General features: G+C 45.2%; 2 protein-coding genes across 2 annotated transcripts; both read left to right on the top strand.

Moving 5' to 3' along the window:
- The first annotated feature begins 12,322 nt into the window (after window positions 1–12,322).
- LOC123446292 (sacsin-like) lies at window positions 12,323–13,583 on the top strand. The gene is made up of 2 exons (XM_045122968.1): window positions 12,323–12,773; window positions 13,183–13,583. Exons 1-2 carry the CDS (start codon window positions 12,454–12,456, stop codon window positions 13,310–13,312), a joined length of 450 nt encoding a protein of 149 aa, XP_044978903.1. The 5' UTR covers window positions 12,323–12,453; the 3' UTR covers window positions 13,313–13,583.
- On the top strand, window positions 13,316–14,783 carry LOC123446291 (sacsin-like). Its single transcript, XM_045122967.1, has 2 exons — window positions 13,316–13,911; window positions 14,650–14,783. Exons 1-2 carry the CDS (start codon window positions 13,384–13,386, stop codon window positions 14,743–14,745), a joined length of 624 nt encoding a protein of 207 aa, XP_044978902.1. The 5' UTR covers window positions 13,316–13,383; the 3' UTR covers window positions 14,746–14,783.
- The last annotated feature ends 3,489 nt before the right edge of the window (window positions 14,784–18,272 follow it).

Below are 18,272 nucleotides of genomic sequence, written 5' to 3'. Positions count from 1 at the left end.
TTTGAATTATACCCCTTGAAATACCCTGGACGCTCTGGATCAGGCTCAAGGGCGTTTAACTGATCCAGGATCTGTTGGCCTGTGAACGCAGGTGGTGCCAAGTTTTTGACAATTTTACCTTTGGTAAAGTTCTTCTTGTCTTTTCTGAACTGATGGTCAGGATCCAGGAACTGTCTATGCAAGTCAAAGCAAGAATACTTCCGACCCTCCTGCAACCAATGAAACTGAAGAGCTGCCTTGCATTGGGGGCACGGGAACCTTCCATGCACACACCATCCAGAGAATAGCGCATACGCTGGCAAGTCATGCATAGAGTACATGTACCACACATGCATTTTGAAGTTTTCTTTTCTAGCGGCATCGTATGTCTTGACCCCATTTTCCAAAGCTTCTTCCAATTCATCCTTAAGCGGTTGCAGGTACACATTCATATTCTTCCCCGGATAATTGGGCCCTGGAATTATCAACGTCAGAAATATGTTCTTTCTTTGAATAATCTGCCCGGGGGGGGGGGAGATTGAGTGGAATGACAAATACAGGCCAACAACTGTATTGGGTTGCCGTCATGCCGAAGGGATTAAAACCATCCGTGGCGGCGCAGACTCGAGGATTCCTTGGATCTGCCGCTTTATCCTGATGCAATCCATCGAAATGTTTCCACGCTTCCCCATCCGATGTGTGTACCATCATCTTATTCCCATCTGCATCTAGTTCGGTTCTTTTGCCCAATTTGTGCCATGTCATCTATCTGGCTGTCTCTTCGACCATGAAAAGACGTTGAAGTCTTGGTACGATTGGCATATACCGAAGAACACTAACTGCGATTTTGGTCTGCCTCTTCTCACCCATACCGTTGTCTACCACAGGATACCTGCAAGACTCGCAATTGGGACAATAGTCCAAGTGTGCATACTCCTTCCTAAATAAGACACATCCTTTCTCACATGCATCTATCTTCTCATAGGGCATCTTAAGTACACGAAGTATTTTGTCCGACTGGTACAGGTTTGCAGGCATGACATGGCCTTTGGGTAGGAAACGTCCAAATAGTGTCATCATCGCGTCGTAGCATTCTCTTCCCAAGTTGAACTGAGCCTTCAGAGCCATTACTTGTGCAATTGCATCCAGCTAACAGAGCTCAGTGTGCTCATGGAGAGGATGTTTTGAAGACTCCAACATTTCATAAAAGGCCTTTGCAGATTCCTCCATCTCATCTTCCGAATCCCGAGCATCATCAAAGTCTTGCACCATGTCTTCGATCCCGGTACCATGCTCGTCCGTGCGACGACGGACCACCTCAGCTCTTCTGCGTTGTATAGACTCACCATGAAATGTCCACACCGTATAATTAGGCTTAAAACCCCTCCTCCACAGGTGTTTAATCATTACAGCCTCTGTCGTCTTTTTACAGTTGTTGCATCCAGGACAGGGGCAATAGTTTCTTTCCTGGCCATTTCCGAATGCGGCTTTCACAAATTCCTTTGTTTTTACAAAACATTATTTCGTCATCTCTTTCTGACTAGGGTGACCGGTATACATCCACGCACGATCACTCATCTTGCGTAGCTACTAAAGACAGAAAAAATATATTTATATATAATTTAGCATTCATCGGTTAATCAGGTTCGCCATTTTTATTACGTCCAGGCAACCTACACGCTAATAGGTAAAGATAGGTCCTAATCACACCCCGAGTATGTGTAGATTGGGTTCGTTTTCCCATGCCCTACTCTGGATCCAACGCAAAATTTTGGCAGCACCTCCCCGCTATTGTCCTGATACACGTCTCCGCAATAAACAGAGAGGATGTGCATCCGGAGAACAACGGGGGAGGCACTGACAAAATTCCGCATCGGATCCAGAGCACAGCATACGGGAAAACGAACCCAATCTACACATACTCGGGTTGTCCATGGATAATGTTGGACAATTCGAAAGGATGGCGGTTATAAATATGCAAAGACATGCATATTTATTATTGTCGCCCTTTCGAACGGGAGACGCATACTGGTCACGCATACTGATAAATTAATTGAATTACCTAAATCTAGAAAGTTTCATCCGGAAACCGAGCCACAGTAAATGAAGGGGTGGGGAGGAGATGAGATTTGTACTGACCCAAAAATGCAGGGGCGGAGCACATACAACGCACGGGCAGGTCTTCGCACAGCAGACCTCACAACGACGAGACAACTATCACATGTAAATCCACCCGATCAACACAAATATTCCAATTATGTTATTTTAGAGGAAAACAAGCTAAGTATATAATATTCATGAGCTAACCAAGGTTCTTATGCCATTTTGAGGTTATTATGGCATTTTGGAGCTAAATGGGCTAATTATGTCATTGTTGGGGAAATTAAAGCAAGGATTATATGAAAGAGGAGAAGAAAGAGGAGGATGAGGAGAAGAATAAGAAATCAAAAAGGAGGAGAAGGAGGAGGAGGAGAAGAAGGAGAAGAAGGAGAAGGAGGAGAAGGTATTTTTCTTCTCTTCTTCTGTTCTTCTTCTTCTTATTTCTTTCTTTTTATTTTTCCTATTTATTCTCCTCTTGTTGGAGCTAAATTACCTAATTATGTCTTTGACAGAGCTAAATGGGCTAATTATCCCATTTTAGAGGAAAACAAGCTAAGTATATAATATTCATGAGCTAACCATGGTTCTTATGCCATTTTGAGCTTATTATGGTATTTTGGAGCTAAATGGGCTAATTATGTCATTGTTGGGTTAATTAAAGCAAGGATAATATGAAAGAGGAGAAGAAAGAGGAGGAGGAGGAGAAGAAGAAGAAATGAAGAAGAAGGAGGAGAAGGACTAGAAGGTCCTTGGCCTTCTCCTCCTCCTCCTCCTTCTCCTTCTTCTCTTCTTCTTCTTCTTCTTCTTTCTTTTCATTTTGCCTATTTCTTCTCCTCTTCTCCTCTTGTTGGAGCTAAATTACCTAATTATGTCTTTTTGGAGCTAAATGGGCTAATTATCCCATTTTAGAGGAAAACAAGCTAAGTATATAATATTCATGAGCTAACCAAGGTTCTTATGCCATTTTGAGCTTATTATGGTATTTTGGAGCTAAATGGGCTAATTATGTCATTGTTGGGTTAATTAAAGCAAGGATAATATGAAAGAGCAGAAGAAAGAGGAGGAGGAGGAGAAGAAGAAGAAATCAAGAAGAAGGAGGAGAAGGAGGAGGAGGAGAAGGACTAGAAGGTCCTTGGCCTTCTCCTCCTCCTCATCCTCCTCCTCCTTCTCCTTCTTCTCTTCTTCTTCTTCTGCTTCTTCTTTCTTTTCATTTTGCCTATTTCTTCTCCTCTTCTCCTCTTGTTGGAGCTAAATTACCTAATTATGTCTTTTTGGAGCTAAATGGGCTAATTATCCCATTTTAGAGGAAAACAAGCTAAGTGTATAATATTAATGAGCTAACCAAGGTTCTTATGCCATTTTGAGCTTATTATGGTATTTTGGAGCTAAATGGGCTAATTATGTCATTGTTGCGTTAATTAAAGCGAGAATAATATGAAAGAGGAGAAGAAAGAGGAGGAGGAGGAGGAGGAGAAGAAGAAATCAAGAAGAAGGAGGAGAAGGAGGAGGAGGAGGAGAAGGACTAGAAGGTCCTTGGCCTTCTCCTCCTCCTCCTCCTCCTCCTCCTCCTTCTCCATCTTCTCTTCTTCTTCTTCTTCTTCTTCTTTCTTTTCATTTTGCCTATTTCTTCTCCTCTTCTCCTCTTGTTGGAGCTAAATTATCTAATTATGTCTTTTTGGAGCTAAATGGGCTAATTATCCCATTTTAGAGGAAAACAAGCTAAGTATATAATATTCATGAGCTAACCAAGGTTCTTATGCCATTTTGAGCTTATTATGGTATTTTGGAGCTAAATGGGCTAATTATGTCATTGTTGGGGAAATTAAAGCAAGGATAATATGAAAGAGGAGAAGAAAGAGGAGGAGGAGAAGAAGAAGAAATCAAGAAGAAGGAGGTGAAGGAGGAGAAGGAGGACGAGGAGAAGGACTAGAAGGTCCTTGGCCTTCTCCTCCTCCTCCTCCTCCTCCTTGATCCTCCTCCTCTTCTCTTCTCCTCCTCCTCCTCTCCTTTTCTTCTCCTCCTCCTCCTCTCCTCTTCTTCTTCTTCTCATCCTCCTCCTCCTCCTCTCCTCTTCTCCTCCTCCTCCTCCTCTCCTTTTCTCCTCCTCCTCTCCTCTTCTTCTTCTTTCACGGGAAATTTCGGCATGACATGTCCCAATTCGAAATATCACGTGTCCAAATCACATGTCCACATATGACATGTCCACTTCAAATATGTGGAACTAGTGGTAATCAATTCTATTTTTTTCTTTAAATAGCCTATATGAAACTTGAAGAAAAATTTGCAACCTTATAAGAATTAACCTAAGTAACTTAACCTAAGAACCTAATAAAAATTAACCTAAGTAAATTAACCTAAGTAACTTAACTAAATCTTTACCTAATAATAAAGAGGCTAGCGCTTCATTTGGAAAACCGTCGTGGCTATTTTGCAAAAAAAGCCTGTGACGTTTTGTGTATTTAACCCGCGGTCCATATAATAATAAGTCAATCGAACCGTTATGTAGGAGATAAAAAAACTCCCGATCCCATCTAGACAAGGAGGGGAGCCGGGGCTGCCCACGGGCACGGCGACAAATAAGGGGGATTCGGCGCGGGGAGCCGGCGCTGCCCATGGTCGCGGCGACAGCTAGGCGGGGAGCCGACGCTGCCCTCAGGCACTGCAGGAGGACCGCATGGAGTTGAAGGAGGAGAAAAATGAAGAGTCGACAGGATGGGTCAACGCATCAGGGTCTCCTCCCAATCGATCTGGATCGAGGAGACTCAGCGAACATGCAGGCGACAGGCGGCTCTCCCGCTCGATCCGATTGAGTGTGGTGTGCGCAGCGTGGCGGCGGACGGGTTGTACGCACGGAATGACGATGGGGACGGATCCAGGCGAGCAATGGTGGCGACTTGCAAGGCGTCGGGGTTCTCGAGGCAGCGCCATGGTTACTCGGGCGTGCTCCTAAAAGAAAACGAGCGAGAGAGAGAGAGAACTGGGAGGAAGGAGGGAAACAAGGGGAGGCACGGCATGACGTTGTGCTCTGGTTGCTCTGGTGAACATAGAGAAACACAAACCATCAACTAGAAACAACTAAAACTAGCAACGGACATGGATCTTACTAGGCAAGAACTTCTTTTCTTCTCAAAAGGAAAATGGAATGGAACCTGGAAATGTTGGATTCATGTCTGCGTAGACTAATCCCACAAATCAAATGACGGCACATAAAAAAAGGCTAGGGAAAGTGAGTGAGTAAATTCGTCAAATGCAGGGACCCCTTTGTTTTCTCTTTTCTAAAGGCAGGGCTACGCATCATCTTGATCAAAAGGGACTGACCTCCTTATTATAGCTCACTTGTGTATTACTCATAATTCATAATACTTTGATATAAAAAACACGGTATTAAAACCCAGGGTATATTGGTATACGTTCCCTAAGGGTGTGAGTATGGTTAAACTATAATTTTACTAAAAGTTCCTTGGTCTTAATCCATCAGTGGAAAAATTGTCTATTGACTACTACACTTTTTTTCATAGTGGCAAAGAGAGGAAAGGAGGGCCGGAGGACTTACAAGGAGCTCCGGCGGCGGGTCGTGGGGAGGAGGGAGGACGAGCTCCGGTGGCGGTGCAGGGAGAGAGTCGGGGCGATGGTGGAGCAGGGGAACGGAGAGGAGGGGGCGGTGGTGGAGCAGGGGCACGATGGTGAAGGAGGGGGTCGCAGGGAGGAGGAGGGGCGAGCTCCGGCGGCGGGTCGCGGGGAGGAGGGAGGAGGGAGGACGAGCTCTGGCGGCGGTGCAGGGAGAGAGTCACGGGCGTGGGGGAGAGAGGTGAGCCGTTACGGGGGGGAGAGAGGGGGTGGGGTGGGGGTTGACTACGTTAGGTCTAGTGGGCGCTTTGCCGTCTGCCCCCGACGGCAAAGGGGTAACAGGCTGACGGCAAAGAGGTGGGCCGTTATGGGTTAGACGGCGGTGTGGGGTGGGTTCTTTGCCGTCTGCCTGCATGTGCTTTGCCGTCAGCTGGCAGACGGCAAAGAGGCAGCAGATGGCAAAGACACTCTTTGCCATCAGCCTGCTCTTTGCCGTCAGGTTTTGGGTAGCTGATGGCAAAGAGTGTCTTTGCCATCAGGCAGCAGACGGCAAAGAAGCAGAGATGGCAAATTCTCTGATTCCAGTAGTGGTGCTTTCCTGATAACCCATGCAGAAGGAAGAGAATTGGCAGAGCTACAATATAGAATGGAGAATTCATTAGGAGAACTCTTGTTGTGATCTTCAGTTCGAAAGAACTTCTGCCATAGCTGGTTCACGGTATTGGAAGAATGACATACCACGGACCTCGAAGACTAGAACAAGGTTGCCAATATCCTAAAGAAATGAGCAAACACTATCAACAAGAGTGATGAGGATGAATCTTGGGTCCAAGAACCGAGAAATAGAATACCTACTCACTAAATAACATCACATGATGCTTTTGATAATGTGGGTCAAAATTATCACACTAGGTTCACAAAACATAGCTAGATTACTGGGTGGTTCTCTGGGACAACATGATTTCATAACACCTTCAAAGATACATCAAGGTAATAGAGTACCTCAACACAATAATTGGTGTGCTTTGTCTGGCCAAAAAGACATTAACTCGGGATGAAAGGATCCGCAAATGCTCGGATTATTTAGAAACCTTGGATAACTCGAACAGCATAATGGTTATACAGGCATGAAATATGAGGCAACCTGCATGAAAAACTTACAACATAAGAACTGAATTCTTTAGGAAACACCAATCCAGAAAGACATCAACTTTCCTATAAGTCCGTGACAATGCAAATCGTCATCTTGATAGATAGATGAAAATCCTAGTTCTTAAACCCCGTAGAATAAAGAAGAGAGTGACCCAAAATTATAATGACACAAGAAAAGGAGTAAAAAGTATCTTATGTTTCGTTCCACAAACAATTCCCTTATATAACTAAAGAATTGCTAGACTCAACATTGACCAGTTTGGCTTGGTAATCCTACAAGCACTCGGGCTCTGATACCAAAGCTGTGAGGACCCCGATTGTAAATCATGTGAATCTAGCATGTAACACATCATATCAGTTTGCAGCCTCACGCATGGTAAGCTCCACAACTGCCACCTTACCTTGGCAGGGAACGTTTGTACCATTTGGCTCACATATATTAGTATGTCGCTAGCAATCATATGTCATAGAACTCGGGTCGACATGACTAGTTATAGACCCAAGTGGCACAACCCTACAAGAACCTGCATATATAACCCAACAATGCAGGTGTCGGTCATTTACATGTGTAGATGTGTCGTAGAAAGCTACATGGACTCGATAACACCGTTTGACATTTCTATCATCAACGTGTGTAGACGAGTCATGGCAGGCTACAAGGACTCCATTACACCACACGAGATTTCCCCATAGGGACAGACACAATAGCGAAGACAGATATGTGTCGGTCAATAAATGTTTTCGTAGCAGTAGTAAGCTACCAGGGCTCAGTGGAAGCACAAAGAGGCATTTCCGTGTAAAGAAGGATACCATAGTCATATGAGTAGGTGTTGAATCCCATAGATACCAATGCATTTCAAACATACACACATTATGCACGATATGCGTAGATACAACCCGGCATCACAACATAACCCTACGACTCACGTGCTTATGAAAGACTCATAAGATACAACATAGTGTGATATTAAAAACATGGGTCACCTGACCCAATGTGAGGGCCGTTTTTTCTAGGGTTTGAGATTCCCATCAAAATGACCCTTATGCATACCAGCCCCAGGAGTACTGTTAGCTAGCACACAAATCCTCGATACAAAAGTCCAAGAAAATTTATAAAATTAAAGTACAAGACCAAGATGTCGTATGTAGTACATCAAAAGTGTTTTTATTTGTTGACAGCGAAAGCGGTTCGGCGATATCCACTGTCTATGGGACTCCATTTCCCACAGGAACATCTGACCTGGATAATTCCTGTCTCACGCGGCTACTGTTTTTGATGCCTAAGTTCCGGGGCTATCATCGGGATCCTCCTTCCACATGCAATGTGGCCAAGACAATAGCCAGGGACAAGTGAGTACTTTGAATGTCCTCGCAAACATCATGAAAGCAGACATAAAATAGCGTTGGTTAATATGCACTTCAAATAATTCATAGTTTGTAAATCAAAAAAATTAAGTGTAAGCAATCAGGTAATTCAACCATACTAAGAATTTAATGAACAATGACGAGAAGTTAAGGATAAGATATAAGACTGTAAGTGCATCTAGTGCCCCTTAGTGATTTTGGTGGTTTGAAGACTTACATGTTAAGGGACTGATATGTTTGTGAGTATACATAGGCTCTATAAGTCGTTGAGCAGTTTGAGTTATACGATGAATATCAACCCCTAAAAATGTATGTCTTCGGTTGAAGACTTTGGTCCTTCCTTGAATACTTTGATCGTGAAGAAATTCCGAAGAAATCGATATTCCTCATGAAGATATTGAAGATGAGGAATTCGGTGTGTCCTGAAGAAAACAGTCTGAAGACTTCGAAGCGTGAAGATTTACTCTTTCTGTTTCATTTTCTTTACTCTTGAGTCATAGGAACACCATACTGTTAAAGGGGGACGAGGTAAAACTACGGAATGAATTTCCCCATGATGCTCAACCCAAGCCTAAATCTATTAAAGCCTCAATGTGAGGAATATGAGAGACATGAGGACTTCCACAGTTGAAAGTTCCGACCGTTGCCACGCCACACGCCACCTCAGTGATCTTATCCACCTAACGGTCACAATATTTAAGGGCATTTATGTCAAATCATGTCGAGATGCTCCCAGGCTATAAATAGCCACCCCGCACAACCACTAGCTGGTTGGGTGCTCTGCAAGAAACTCACACTTGTCATTTAGAGCAACCCAAATTCTTCAGAGTCTTTGATAGAAAATCTTCAAGTGAGGAAATACCCCAAAACACCAAACCCCAAACCAAAAACCAAGTGATTGAGCATCACTGAAAAAGTTGTTCGTATTTGGAACTGAAGTATGCTACCTTTGAGGACTGTGCATCCTCCAGACGGTTAGGCGTCATGGTCTAGAGCATCCAACAGTCAATTGTGGACCGCCGGGTGACCGAGTTTGTGAGGGTTTGGAAGTCTGCCCTGAAGACTTACCACGAGTGTTGGGTGAGGACTGTGTGTCCTTAGCTCAAGGAGAATACGGTAGAGACTGTGTGTCTCGGGACTGTGTGTCCTTTGGTTTCAATACCAAGCCACTCCGAACCAGACGTACAACTGTCACAGCAGTTGGAACTGGGTAATCAACAATTGTCTTCATCGAGCTACGGGTTCTATTTCTTCAACTCTTTCATCTCCTCAAATTGTATGTTTAATACTTTCATATGTGCTGTTTGAAGAATTTGTCTGAAGACTTTCTCTGAATTTCCTCAACCTCAAATTCTTCACTTGAGTTAATCTTCACCTACGTATTATGTACTTACAAGCTGTGCAACCCGAACCTCATAAACTTCATCAAGTACTTTGTTGTAGTCGTTCTTCACTCCTGATCGTGCGCTATTGTAACACCCTGGATTTTGCCCATTTCTTTTTCTTTTGATTTTGGTCAGGATTTGCTTTTCTATGGCTCGGTAGTTTTGGAACCTAAAGGGATTACCCTTGATTTCTCTTCCCTAGTGACTTGCCAACCTCCAAACCATCTCAAGACCTTGTCAGTTCCATCTTTAGCCAATCCCAATAATCTTTTCCCTGGTAATATTCCTTTTCAATTAAAGGAATAATCTTGTTTTCTCTGGGTTGTGAAGCAACCCACATTTCTGTCATTCCAAAAATTCCCAAATAATTCTTATAAATCTCTTGGGTCATATCTTCCTCAGATATGACAAAATCCTTCCTTGCCATGTTCAAAAATATTCCTCAAATATTCCTTTTCTGGTTCTGCCCTAACTGTCAAGTTGTGAAGCAAGTACCCTTTATATCTGCTTGCTTGCTCTCAAATTTGTGGGCACTCGTACCTATCCATATCATTTCCTCGCGACAAAATTCAAATCAATTTGGCTAGTAAATATTTCTTGGCAAATTTCCAAAAAAATTATCCAAAGGAAGCTTTGTGAAGCAAGTGCTAGCTAAGAGTATATGCAAATGAGTTGAAATTTTGTCATCATCTCAATATGCTCAAATAATGACTCTCAACCAAATTTGAGCATCACCCCATCAACTGTGTGACCACAACATCAAATCTTTGTCTCTGGTCATTATTTTGGATTGCGAAGCAACTGTACTTTATGTTGTTCCCTAATTTCTGAATTTTTACCAAGACATTCTCCTACCTATAAAACATCTCTCCACCAAATTTGAGCTCATTTTATCTAGCCATTTCTCCTCTATAATTTTCCTAAGATTTTGTCCACTGGGATGCTGTGTGAAGGAAGTACCATTTTGGTTTATCCAGATGGTATGAAATTTATACAGTATCTTAATATGCCTAAATAATTCATCTACTCCAAATTTCAGCTCCATCCCTGTTGATAGGTGAGAGCCTCTTCAAGATTTTGTTTTTGGGCTAGATGTGGCAGATGTGGAGGAAGTGCATTCAAACTTCGTTCAGATGCCTTCAAAATTTGTCATCACTTATTCCCTCTTATCACATTTCATTTTGACAAATACCTAGCTCCTCTCCTTCATCCATCTCATGAGAAACAACCACAAAATACTTGCTGTTAAATCCTATTTGTGCAAATTTCTCCCACCCAGAGCTTTCCAGTTGATCCCACCCACTCATGTCATCTAATTGAGCAGCGAGAGAGCTGCTGGACACGATTGGACAGGCAAGAGAGTGTCATAGCTTGTAGTGAACGTGGTGATCACGCAACGGCCTTGCAGAAACAGCGCAGTGGGTACTGTCCTCATCGGGTACCTCGCTCCGGCCAGCTCCGGCGTGTCCCGACGTGTCTAATGGCTCTGCAGTGTCCTCATACCCCTCTCCCGCACCTTCTACCTTCTTCCATCGTCCTCCTCGTGCCTGGGCGACTCCCGCCACCGTTCTGTGTAGCTCATGAACCTCGTCGTCTTTCCCTCCCTTGGCCTCTTCTTCTCCGAGCCGTCGTGTCGCCTTGAATGCTCGTTAGGTCGGCAATGCTCGCATCCACGGCCAGCTCACCGCGAGCTCCAGTGCGGGGATAGGGCCGCCACGACGGCCATGCTTATCACGTCGCATCGGCCAGCTATAAATAGCCATGGCCGAGACCTCCCCGAGTACCCACGCCTCTCCCAAACCCCTTCTCTCTCTCTCTCTGGCTCACTCCCGCATCCTCTCCTGGTCGAATCCGTCGCCGGAGCCCTCAAATCGACCAGAGCATCCGCCCACCGACTCGGCTCGCCACCACATCTCCGACAACCCTCGGGGCCCACGTTGCTCACCTCTGGATGCGACGATCACCGGGGATCCCATCCATGCCCCCGTCCTTGTCCTTGGACCACCGGAGTGTCGGAGGCCTGCTGGAGCTGAGCCTTTGCTGCGGCATCGTGGAGAAGGAGGGAGGGGGAAGAAGAAGAGGGAAGGAGGAGAGAGAGGGACCCGACAGGTGGGGCCCGACCCACGTGTCGGTGAGAGAAGGCTCGGTCTAGCTGGATAAGTAGGGGAGCCCTCCCTCAAAGCCATCTCTCTGCACCGAAGGCGTATTTTATAAAATGCGCTTTCGCCTCTGCCGAGTCGCAGTGCTCACGGACCCGGTTGTGAATATTTTTATTGCACATAAGTCTGTGACAAATATCTTTTCATCCGTAACCCCGATTCCGGTGAAACCAAAGCCCACTTGTTCGTCTCATCGAGCCCGTCATGTTGGTACCATTTCCCTAATGCTTTGACATAGTGGAAATGACCATGTTGCCTTGCCCATAAAATGCCCTCCGAGAGAGAACTGTGTCCGGCAATCAATTTTCCAGACTCTCTGCACTTCTTCCCGATGGTTCCACCACCCACTACTAGGAAAAGGGCTATAGATAATGTAGACACTAATGACACACCAGACAAGTGGTTCGCCACTACTATATAGCAGTGGCGCACCATGTGCAGGTGCGTCATTAGTGTCGACACTAATGACGCACCACACACACGGTGCGCCGCTACTAACAAACTTTCTTTTTTTTCCAAAAATACTAATAGCGCACCTTAACTAGTAATGGCGCACCACTCACCCAGTGCGCCACTACTATAATCCCCGCGGCACCAACCACCTCCCCCCCCCCTCCCGCCGCAGCCAAACGCCGGCAACTACCAAATCCCCAAACCCTAGCGCGGCAATGCCCCGCTAGGCCGCCAGCCTCCCACCCGACCCGACCTGACCCGATCACCGGGCCGGCCATGGTCCGGGCGGGACGATGCTGCTGGAGGACTTCGGGCAGCGGGTGGACCTCACGCGGCGCATCCGCGAGGTGCTGGCCAACTACCCGGAGGGCACCACCGCGCTGCGGGAGCTCATCCAGAACGCCGACGATGCCGGGGCCTCGCGGGTCCGCCTCTGCCTCGACCTCCGCGCCCACGGCGCCTCCTCGCTGCTCGCCCCGGCGCTCGCGCAGTGGCAGGGCCCCGCCCTGCTTGCCCACAACGACGCCGCCTTCACCGACGACGACTTCGCCAGCATCTCCCGCATCGGCGGCAGCAAGAAGGCCTCCCAGGCATGGAAGACCAGCCGCTTCGGGTATGTTCGCTACCTACGCTCTCTCCCTCTCGCTCTGCTTCGAGCTGCCAATTCCAATCTGAGCTTCCCCACTAGTAGAATTGGACTAGTGCGGCTTTACTTCCTAACTAGTCGATGTGCATGATCATTGATAATTTAAATTTGTAAGGGAATGTACTAGTATGCTTAGCAAGTTAGAGTGTTCCTCTGTTCCGGGATTAAGTTAAGTCTGAGTTCTGCACTTGTTACTCATTCTGCTATATCTGCATTTCTATCTGAAGCACAGATGGATGATAATGTTTTAACTCTAAAACTCAGGGCCACACATTTAGTATGTTGTTACCTATAAAGCTTCTGAAGCATGTTATTCGGACTGTTTCATTGATGCTCATGCCACCCCCGTAGTAACCCATGGTTTACGTTTCTGCAGCGTTGGTTTCAACTCGGTGTACCACTTGACCAACTTGCCATCGTTCGTGAGTGGCAAGTATGTTGTCATGTTTGATCCTCAGGGCACTTACCTTCCAAATGTGTCGGCTCAAATCCTGGAAAGCGCATAGACTTTGTCAGTTCTACGGCACTTATATTGTACGGCGACCAGCTCTCGCCCTATCGTGCATTTGGCTGCGACATGAAAGCGCCATTTCAAGGAACCTTGTTCCGTTTCCCTTTGAGGAATGCTGAGCAAGCATCCTCTAGCCGGTTATCAAGACAAGTGTACACGGAGGATGATATCTTATCTCTTTTCGCTCAACTCTATGAAGAAGCTGTATACAACTTGCTTTTTCTTAAAAATGTCCTCGCGCTTGAAATGTATGTGTGGGAACCTGATATGAGTGAGCCAAAAATAGTATACTCTTGTGCCTTACGATCACAGGATGGCAAATTTTCATGGCATCGCCAAGCTCTAATCAGGTTCTCTGGCACTTCTATTGAATCCATTGAGCAGAAGATATACGCATTCTCTATGGAATTTGTATCGGAGGCATTCCTAGGGAACAAGTTTGAGAAAAAGAGCCATACCTATTTTATGGTACAGGGAATGGCATCTGCATTAAGTAAAATAGGTATTTTTGCAACTCATGCTGCCAAGGAATATGATTTTCACCTACTGCCCTGGGCTTCTGTTGCTGCTTGCATCTCCAAAGTGGAGCCTAAGGTAATGCATGATTTATTTTCACTTTACTAGCCCAGACTAGCCATGTCCCTGTAGCTATGTTGAAATTGCTTTTTGTTCAGTTTACGAACCATGGACATAATTTTTTCCCTTCGACATGTTTCCTGCTTTTAATCGACTCGTGATTATAGTAGTTGTTATTAATGCATGCCTTGTTAATGGAATGGAACCTGTGAATGTGATTGTGTGAACTTGTTTGTTTTCATCCGATTTTGCACTTAAACTAGCAAGAGGCGTACGTGACCACATCTCATAGAATTGCAGGTAATTTCTGGCCTATTAGCTGTGGCTAATGTAGTGACCATTTCTTTCATGGGTATGCTCTTCGGTAGTTTGGTGGCAACATCTGGGCCCTACATGTTATCTGTTGTTGCTTTATTGAAACAAAATTCACATCAACAACAATGCCTTTATTATGTAAAAGAGTGGTTCCGTATACTCTGTAGTTGTTTTCTTTTTTGTTCAGTGATGAGGTCTGCATCCATGCACTTCAATGACGAGACATAGTTTCTAGAACGTAAATAATTTGTTTGATTTATGTTGCAAAATGAATGACATGTTTTGGTACTGTAACTCATTTTTTTAATTCTTGGCGCGTTATTCTAATGTTTTGATTTTCGTTTTCTAGTGTTTCATGTTTTTACGCTTTATGGTAATTACTGAATTTTCTAGTGTTTCTAGTGTTATTCTAATGTTTTGGCGCGTTATTCTCTCCACCAGCTAGATATTTTGGACAGGTTCACCGTTTCAGCGGTGACAATTACAAAGGGTACATCACTAGGGCGGAGGCGGAAATTAGATACGCGCGCTATCTAGCGGGAGAGAGGAGGGAGCGTTGGAGGAACCGGATGAAGACCAGTTTCATCGCGATTATGCTCATCGTGATGACCGCAGCTCTCTTTTATGGTAGTTTAGATGATCGATATCGACTTGTAATGTGAAGACAAACTCGGTACTCGCGGTCTCGAGACTTGTAATGTTCTAACTTTGTTCGGTATTCTAAATTCGGAGACTAATATGATGAATTGTATTCGGAGACTAATCTTCTATTGTATTCGATAAATCTGTTGTTTATATGTTGTGCTCTCTATATTCTGTGCAGTAATATGTTTTGTAACCTATGCAAATATCAGAAAAAGAAATAATACCTAATATTCATACTAGCAGGCGCACCACTCAGCACTTTAGTGGCGCACTGCAAAAAGCACACTAGTGGCGCATCGTCAACTAGTGCGTCATTAGTAAGCCAGAGCACATGGGTAAATATGTCTCCCTGGGAGGCATACTAATGGCGCACCATGGGCTATACTAATGGCGCACTGCCTGGTGCGCCATTAGTAAAAATTCTAATGGCGTGATGCTAGTGGCGCACATGTAGTGCGCCATTAGTAGCCAAAACAGGTGCGCCACTAGCAGGCCTTTTCCTAGTAGTGACCCCCAGGCAAGCAACAACTCTCATTTGCATAATTGCATTGAAATATCATAGTTTAAGCAATTACTTTAATCACAAGTATAATTGTTTGTAATATGGATTAGATTATGCAATGTTTGAATAAATTCTTGAATAGGTGACTACCATGTTCAGTACGAGATTGTTAGTAACTAGTATTTTACCCACTAGTTGATGACATGCTGTTGAAGATTACTGTCTATGATTATTTCGGGTTTCATCCGGCAGTTTGTGGATATGAATCAATAGGAGTGGTTTGAGCGTATTGGTTACTGGATTACTATGATATCGGAGTGTAAGCTATGACAGAAATAATATTTGGGGATAAGATACTTAGTTGGTTGATCGAGAATCACCTGTCTGGGCTTATCCGTGCAGCCACATTTGTCGGTATGGGACGGCCTTGACTTGGTCTGATTGCATGCTCTTTCACCGGTACCTCCAAAGTGGGAGGGTTATACACGCGCTACCCTGATCAGGTAGGCGATGATAACTTTGTTAGCCCAGTTGATTGTTTAACCCGGGAGTCCCCATTTGGGACAGTTTAGTTTGGCCACGATGGTGGCAGGTGTCATGAGGACACAGGGCCGCCCAGGGCAGGACTCCGGGGGAGGATGAATGCAGGTGGTATGAAGGGAGAGTCACGGGTCAGACAAGTTTCATTGGAGCAACACTGGTCCAACCGAATGGGGTCACGACGCCAGGTACTCCATGGTGTGGGTAAAGTGTGCAACCTCTGCAGAGTGTGAAATACATTCGAATAGCTGCGTCCATGGTAGTGGAAAGCCCGTCCAGACCTCAGTAGGTGGTCAACCATAACCATAGTAGTGATAATAATGATGGAGGAACTCGTGTGAGTATGGTAGCAGTTGGGCATCATGCCGGTGACAAGCCTTGATGTCCGTCTTGAGGATATTTGCTGAAGGTTCTTGGTGAGATCACGAGTTGGTCACCAGATTACGGTGAGAGTAGCCTGGTATGGTTATTTTCAACTATCCCTTCGGTGATGATAAATCTTTACCTAATCCTGATTGCTATGATGTTGTCTTGCCTTAATGCTGATGTTTATTTTGAGCTTGCGAGTACATTCAAAGTACTCACCTGTCGTGTCATGCCATGATTGCGTGCTTGTCGAGGATCCCGAGTTGTGAGCTGGGATACGCGTTCCAGCCACAGTCCCTGCGGAGTGGAGTCCATCACCACCGTCGGTGTTCCGTTGCTAGCATAGAATTACCCTAGGTAGGCGTAGTATCGCCGTGCCGATGTAATCCAAGTACCCTTGTAACCTTTTCCATAGTAATAAAGAGTTGATTTGTTCTATGCCAACGGTGCCCTATTCCAGAAGACTTGTTCCTCGGCTAGAATACGGGGTGTTCCGGTTTGCTCTGAGCCGGGGTGCCACACCTATTTTCGTTGCACTTAATTCATCATTGAGAACTTTCCTCACAAGGAATTTCCTCAGTGATGAAATTCTAAAAATCGCCTATTCACCCCCCTCTAGTCGATATAACGCACTTTCAATTGGTATTAGAGCAAGGTACTCCCTTGTTCTGTGTGATTTTGGTTTAACCACCTGGAGTTTTAGTTATGTCAACCGCATGTATGCTCAAGATTACTGCAGGATGTCCTACCTTCGAAGGAAAGGACTTTCCCTACTAGAAGACCAAGATGCGGATGAATCTTCAGGCTATTGACAATAATCTCTGGTATATTGTGGAAAATGGTATTCCCTCCATCGCTACTACTGTCTCTGCTGCTGATGTGAAGAAATTCAAGCAACATGATTCACAAGCGGAGAATATCATCTGTGGCGATCTGAGCAAAGGTCAGTATGGCAGAGTGAGTGCTTTGGGCACAACTAAGCTTATCTGGGGTAGGTTGTCCAAGGTTAATGAGGGAGTCTCAACACAGCGTGACTCTCGTGTTGATGTTCTTCGCAATCTCTTCAATCGCTTCAACAAGCTTGACAATGAAAGCTGCCAAGATACCTTTGATCGCCTCACTAACATCTCAAATGAACTGCAAGCACTAGGAGCTAGAGACATGATACGTCTCCGTCGTATCTACTTTTCCGAACTCTTTTGCCCTTGTTTTGGACTCTAACTTGCATGATTTCAATGGAACTAACCCGGACTAACGTTGTTTTTAGCAGAATTGCCATGGTGTTGTTTTTGTGCAGAAATAAAAGTTCTCGGAATGTCCTGAAAATTTACGGAGAATTTTTCTGGAATAAAAGAAAAATACTTGCGCAAAGATCAACCGGAGGGAGTGTGCCAGTGGGCCACAAGCCCCTGGGCCGCGACCAACCCCCTAGGCCGCGCCGTGAGGGCTTGTGGGGCCCACGTGGCACCACCGCCCCCAAACTCAGCTCTATTTATTCCGTCTTGCCCAAAAAAAAATCAGAGAGAAGGTTTCATCGCGTTTTACGATACGGAGGCGCCGCCACCTCCTGTTCTTCATCTGGGGGGCAGATCTGGAGTCCGTTCCGGGTTCCGGAGAGGGGAAATCGTCCCCATCGTCATCATCAACCTTCCTCCATCGACAATTCCATGATGCTCTTCACCGTTCCTGAGTAATCTCATCGTAGGCTTGTTGGACGGTGATGAGTTGGATGAGATCTATCATGTAATCGAGTTAGTTTTGACGGGGATTGATCCCTAGTATCCACTATGTTCTGAGATTGATGCTGCTACTACTTTGCCATGCTTAATGCTTGTGACTAGGGCCCGAGTGCCATGATTTCAGATCTGAACCTATTATGTTGTCGCCAATATATGTGTGTTTTAGATCCTATCTTGCAAGTTGTAGTCACCTACTATGTGTTATGACCCGGCAACCCCGGAGTGACAATATCCGGAACCACTCCCGGAGATGACCATAGTATGAGGAGTTC

Source organism: Hordeum vulgare, chromosome 4H (assembly GCF_904849725.1).
Source record: "Hordeum vulgare subsp. vulgare chromosome 4H, MorexV3_pseudomolecules_assembly, whole genome shotgun sequence".
Taxonomy (NCBI): domain Eukaryota; kingdom Viridiplantae; phylum Streptophyta; class Magnoliopsida; order Poales; family Poaceae; genus Hordeum; species Hordeum vulgare.
This window is presented reverse-complemented; position numbering and strand designations above follow the sequence as displayed.